Source organism: Salmo salar, chromosome ssa12 (genome assembly GCF_905237065.1).
Source record: "Salmo salar chromosome ssa12, Ssal_v3.1, whole genome shotgun sequence".
NCBI classification, from domain to species: Eukaryota; Metazoa; Chordata; class Actinopteri; order Salmoniformes; family Salmonidae; genus Salmo; species Salmo salar.
Genome location: NC_059453.1, coordinates 7,605,918 through 7,612,500, shown reverse-complemented (window position 1 = coordinate 7,612,500; position 6,583 = coordinate 7,605,918). Strand labels below are relative to the sequence as shown.

General features: G+C 39.9%; 1 protein-coding gene across 1 annotated transcript in view; it reads right to left on the bottom strand.

Annotated features, from left to right (window-relative positions):
• The window catches only part of LOC106595747 (piggyBac transposable element-derived protein 4), a 16,968-nt gene extending 12,291 nt beyond the window's left edge, over positions 1 to 4,677 (bottom strand). Inside the window, exons 1-3 of the mRNA XM_045690591.1 lie at positions 4,191 to 4,677; positions 3,463 to 3,560; positions 3,156 to 3,333 (exon numbers count right to left, since the gene is read on the bottom strand). Of these exons, the coding sequence (XP_045546547.1) occupies positions 3,156 to 3,333; positions 3,463 to 3,560; positions 4,191 to 4,224 (310 nt within the window). The 5' untranslated portion in view covers positions 4,225 to 4,677. The remainder of the gene's footprint in view (positions 1 to 3,155; positions 3,334 to 3,462; positions 3,561 to 4,190) is intronic.
• Positions 4,678 to 6,583: the final 1,906 nt, after the last annotated feature.

The following is a 6,583-nucleotide window of genomic DNA, read 5'->3' as shown; positions in this document are numbered from 1 at the left end:
GAAGCAATAAAACTGGCCTTCTTTAGACTAGTTGAGTATCTGGAGCATCAGCATTTGCGGGTTTGATTACAGGCTGAAAATGGCCAGAAACAAAGAACCTTCTTCTGAAACTTGTCAGTCTATTCTAGTTTTAAGAAATGAAGGCTATTCCATGCGAGAAATTGCCAAGAAACTGAAGATCTCATACAACGCTGTGTACTACTCCCTTAACCTGTTGGGGCTAGGGGGCAGTATTTGCACGGCCGGATAAAAAAACGTACCCGATTTAAACTGGTTACTACTCTTGCCCAGAAACGAGAATATGCATATAATTAGTAGATTTGGATAGAAAACACCCTAAAGTTTCTAAAACTGTTTGAATGGTGTCTGTGTATAACAGAACTCATATGGCAGGCCAAAACCTGAGAAGATTCCATACAGGAAGTGCCCTGTCTGACAATTTGTTCTCCTTCTGTGGCATCTCTATCGAAAATACAGCATTTCTGCTGTAACGTGACATTTTCTAAGGCTTCCATTGGCTCTCAGAAGGCACCAGAAAGTGTAATGGGGTGTCTGCAGTCTCTGGGCTAAGTACAGCAGCTCTGTTTGTGAGTGGTCAGGCTGGGAACAGTGACACTGTGTTCATGAGAATTCTCCATTTTTTTCTTTCAGCCTTTGAATGAATACAACGTCGCCCGGTTGGAATATTATTGCTATTTTACGAGAAAAATAACAGGTTAAAATCAATTTTTATGCTATGGTATAGGGGGCAGTATTTTCACGGCCGGATAAAAAACGTACCCGATTTAATCTGGTTACTACTCCTGCGTAGAATATGCATATAATTAGTTTGCAAGGTGGGATGCAAACGTCCCACCTTGCCCAGGGAGGTTAACAGAACAGCGCAAACTGGCTCTAACCAGAATAGAAAGAGTGGGAGTCCCCGGTGCACAACTGAGCAAGAGTACAAGTACATTAGAATGTCTAGTTTGAGAAACAGACGCCTCACAGGTCCTCAACTTGCAGCTTCATTTACTTCTTTGGGCTGGGGGGCAGTATTTTCACGTTTGGATGATATGCGTGCCCGTAGTAAACTGCTTGCTACTCAGGCTCAGAAGGTAGGATATGCATATTATAAGTAGATTTGGATAGAAAACACTGAAGTTTCTAAAACAGTTTGAATGATGTCTGTGAGTATAACAGAACTCACATGGCAAGCAAAAACCTGAGAAAAATCCAACCAGGAAGTGTGGAAATCTGAGGTTTGTAGAAATCCAACCAGGAAGTGGTTTGTAGTTTTTCAAGTGATTGCCTATCCAAACTACAGTGTCTGTGGGGTCATTTTGCACTTCATAAGGCTTCCACTAGATGTCAACAGTCTTTAGAATGTTGTTTTATGCTTCTACTGTGAATATTGAGAGAACAAGAGGTCCTGGAGTCAGATGACAGAGAATGACATGAGTTCAGTGGCGCGCATTCCCGTGAGAGTTAGCTCTGTTCCTTTTCTTTTTTTGAAGACAAAAGTAATCGTCCGGTTGGAATATTATTGAAGATTTATGATAAAAAAGACCCGAAAGATTGATGCTATACATCGTTTGACATGTTTCTACGAATGTAAATATAACTTTTTTGACTTTTCGGCGTGACATTTCGGCGTGCTTCCTGCATTTGGAGTAGTGGACTAAACACGCAAACAAAAAGGAGGTATTTAGACATAAATTATGGACTTTATTGAACAAAACAAAGATTTATTGTGGAACTGGGATTCCTGGGAGTGCATTCTGATGAAAATCAAAGGTAAGTGAATATTTATAATGCTATTTATGATTTTAGTTGACTCCAAAATGGCAGGTATCTGTATTGCTTGATATTGTCGTCTAAGCGAAGTACTCAGATTATTGCAAAGTGTGCTTTTGTCGTAAAGCTTTTTTGAAATCTGACACAGCGGTTGCATTAAGGTGAAGTCTATCTATAATTCTTTGAATAACTGTTGAATATTTTATCAACGTTTATGATGAGTATTTCTGTAAATTGATGTGCTCATTCACCAGAAGTTTTGGGAGGCAAAACATTTCTGAACATTACACGCCAATGTAAAATGGGGTTTTTGGATATAAATATGAACTTTATCGAGCAAAACATACATGTATTGTGTAATATGAAGTCCTATGAGTGCCATCTGATGAAGATCATCAAAGGTTAGTGATTCATTTTAGCTGTAGCTTCTAGCGTCCCACATTTACCAGAGAGGTTAAATAGTACCCGCAAACCACCAGTCTCAACGTCAACAGTGAAGATGGAACTCCGGGATGCTGGCCTTCTAGGCAGAGTTCCTCTGTCCAGTGTCTGTGTTCTTTTGCCCATCTTAATATTTTATTGGCCAGTCTGAGATATAGCTTTTTCTTTGCAACTCCGCCTAGAAGGCTGAAGCATCCCGAAGTCACCTCTTCACTGTTGAAATTGAGGCTGGTGTTTTGCGGGTACTATTTAATGAAGCTGCCAGTTGTGAGGCATCTGTTTCTCAAACTAGACACTAATGTACTTGTCCTCTTGCTCAGTTGTGCACTGGGGCCTCCCACTCCTCTTTCAATTCTGGTTAGAGCCAGTTTGCACTGTTCTGTGAAGGGAGTAGTGCACAGCGTTGTACGAGATCTTCGGTTTCTTGGCAATTTCTCGAATGGAATAGCCTTCATTTCTCAGAACAAGAATAGACGGACGAGTTTCAGAAGAAAGTTTTGTTTCTGGCCATTTTGAGCCTGTAATCAAACCCACAAATGCTGATGCTCCAGATACTCAACTAGTCCAAAGAAGGCCAGTTTTATTGCTTCTTTAAAATCAGCATAACAGTTTTCACCGCGCTAACATAATTACAAAAGGGTTTTCTACTGATCAATTAGCCTTTTCTTTCGAAAACAAGCAAATTTCGAAGTGACCCCAAACTTTTCAACGGTAGTGTATATATAGAAACACACGTTTCAAATTTGCACCAATTGATTGGTCGAAAGAACAGGTGGCTAAGTCAATCAAACAAGATTTTTATTAGTCAGGGACAGCCCTACTGGTAAAAGATACCAGTCCATCTTCATATCAACTAACAGAACTCTGCTGGTTGTCCTGGTAATAGATACCAGTGGGCAGATCTATTTCATTTGTTCAAACTAAACTACAGCACTTACTTTGATGAGTCAAATCTGATCCTTTCTTCTTTTCTCCTCCTCTCACAGTTCCACTCAGCCCCGTTGTTTTCCTGCAGTCCACCAGCAGCACAGACAACCTTTTCATATCCAGCAGTAAGGCACTACCGGGAGAGGCATGACACGGGGACTCCAGGAGAGAGGAAGGGCTAGCGTTGTCCTGGTAACCATAAAGAGGGGACACAGACACATATCATTATGGATGCTGATGTCACTGTTGTCATTAAGTGCTTTACAGAAACCCAGCCCAGATAGAGCAAGCTGTATGCTAGACCAGACCAAGCTGTACCATCTGGTGTTCTGAACTGGAGAGACTCTTCTCTGCCTCATCAGCATCAGGATGTTGTTGAGGCTCCCCAGAGGATCCACGATAGTCATGTCTCTCTTCTGTGTGAATGAGAACATCAAACAGATGGTAAACTCATGAACTTCTATTGCAATTACAGAGTCTTACAAAAGGCATGAATATGTCTAAAAAGGGCCTAAAATTAGCCACTTAAAAAAAATGGCACCATCTGGTTTGCTTAATATAAGGAATATGAAATTATTTATATACTATTACTTTTGATACTTCAGTATATTTTAACTTTGACTCAAGTAGCATTTTACTGGGTGACTCACTTTTACTTGAGTTCTATTAAGGTATTTTTCCTTTACTCAAGTATGACAATTTCTACTTTTCCCACCACTGTGATGCAAATGTTAAAGGGCCGTCCCACGAAATGGGTGCATTTTGCGTCCCTTTGATATTTTAAGTAGAAATTATGCACTGTATATTATATTTTAAAACCTGGCTATACTAGAATAAGTGCACTTTAATATAGACCACATAGAGAATTCAATCAATCACATTCTGAAGTCCCAAAAACATATGTACCAATGGCAGATTGCCCCTTAAACAATTCCTACAGTACTGAACAACATATTAAAGTGTATAACTTCAGTAGAATGCCCCTTTAAAACAACACGGTTCAACAACGGCATAGTTTGTCTCCCTGTTTTTAAGACAGTACTCACTGGTGGTAATCGGATATTCAGTCTCCTCTTTCATTGAGATATCCTCCTTTACTCCAAAAGGTTCTTCCTCTTCTTTCAATTTTACGGCATCTTCCTCCTTTTGATTCTGAAAGCTTCTACCTCCTCTTTTTCCACTTTGACAACCTCTTTCCCATATTCCTCTTTCACTGTAATATCATCCTCTTGTTTCAATGTGATAGCCTCCTTTTTCATTCTTCAAGCTTCTTCCTCTCCTTTCACCAGTTTCTTTCTCCGTCTAGATTAGTGAGTTTGTGCTCCGGACAATTAGTCTAGTGCAGTATCAATGTAACACATTTTCTAATTTAACAAGCAAATTACGTTTAAATTAACCAGTCGATAGGTAAACAGAATTATGTTCAAAACACTAAGAGTAATGTACACAAGATTGGTCTAAAGAGATTCAATGTTTCAGTTTTATGTTCGCTAGCAAAGCACCGCGTGGGTAAACCAGGAGCCTTTTGTCGATGTTGAAGAAGCCTCCAGTTCCGTCCACTAGATTATACGTCACGCAAGAAGCATCACCTGAAAGACTCATATCGCCATCTGCTGACTGGAGTGGGCAATGCGGAGTAGGCAATGCAGATTGGAAAAATATTAATTACAATGTTCATTCTGGCAAGCAATGTCATAAGAAGTCATTTAAAAACAACCAGATGTTATGTTTTCTCTTACTTCTTACAGCCAATCATTTCCTCCAGGTCTGGCCTGCCCATTAGGCAGGATTAGGTGACAGATTGATGAGGGTGGTGTATTCCGAGCTAAATTGATCAAGGCTCATTGTTAACAACACATAATAACACTTCATATAATGAAGCAGTGCCCACTTTGCATAAGGCTACATGGACAGATAGGGCTCTACCTGTGTAGAGCACATGACCCTTTACCCTTCCTGTCTCTAAAGTGCCCTTTTGGGTGGTGGTATAATTTGGATTCATTTTTTCTCATAGTTATACTGAACCCACTGCCTGCAAGTCGTCGTTAAATTAGCCTCAGTGATTTGTATTTTCCTTCAGCTTTGTTCCTGTTCATAAGAAAGCTAATGTAGCAGTGTGATGTTGTTACCCTAGATTGTGCGCCAAATTGCACACAAGGACCAATTCAAATAGGCCAGGTCAATAGGGGATGTTAATAATTTGATAATAATAATAATTCAGTGTGTTTTTTAAATTTAATTACAGCTGCATAGGTAATGTTATTTTTTGGTGTACAAACACTTTTTCATATCAATCTTGTACATACACGTGATTGTAAAAGTTTTGTATATTTTGGTTTGGCCCATTGCGGGTTATTTGTATTTCCGTACCCCCTTATTGTTCTCTTTTGTCTGACCTTCGGCTAGCAAGTTATGTTGTCCTTGGCTCCGAAATTGTTCAATATAAAACCGTGGTAATGTTACACAATGTGCTGTTATGCAACCATAAGTTTGTTACAATCCATAAGAAGTTTTAAAGAGCAGTGATACTATGATGAAGGCCTTGAGGTCGATACGTAAAGCTTATTAAAGAGCAGTATTGCTATGATGAAGGCCTTGAGGACGATACGTAAAGCTAAATTAAAGAGCAGTGATACTATGATGAAGGCCTTGAGGTCGATACGTAAAGCTTATTAAAGAGCAGTGATACTATGATGAAGGCCTTGAGGTCGATACGTAAAGCTAAATTAAAGAGCAGTGATACTCTGATGAAGGCCTTGAGGTCGATACGCAAAGCTTATTAAAGAGCAGTGAGACTGTGCGCGTTTCTTATTTGCTCTCAAGGCATCAAAATGTGAAAAAAAGCCTTTCTATAGGCTCTGTACAGCCTTTACCATGGAGTGAAATGGGATATCAGCCAACTCAGTGACAACAGAACACTGTACAGCCTTAACTATGGAGTGAAATGGGATATCAGCCAACTCAGTGACAACAGAACACTGTACAACCTTAACTATGGAGTGAAATGGGATATCAGCCAACTCAGTGACATCCACAGAGCACTGTACAGCCTTAACTATGGACTGGCCCCATGAAATGGGACATCAGCCAACTCAGTGACAACCACAGAACACAACCAAAGAACACAACTATGTATAGTTTACACAAATATTAGTGTCTTAGCTTTTATTGCAGGACTTTGACTGTGTGTATTGAACATTCATATTGGACTGTACAGCCTTACCTATAGAGTGTACACCACCACCGATCACAACTTCCTGTTTCCATCACAGTTGTCGTGAGTTTTTTATACGGTATGACTTTACTGACATAACAACTTTGGATGGAAACGTGGTTAATCAATCTGTATACTGCCTAATTATTTTCCCCTCAGGAAGCTCCGGTAAACAGTGGTTGTAGTGCACTGCTGCCACCACCAGGCCTGGAGGGCATTTTGACT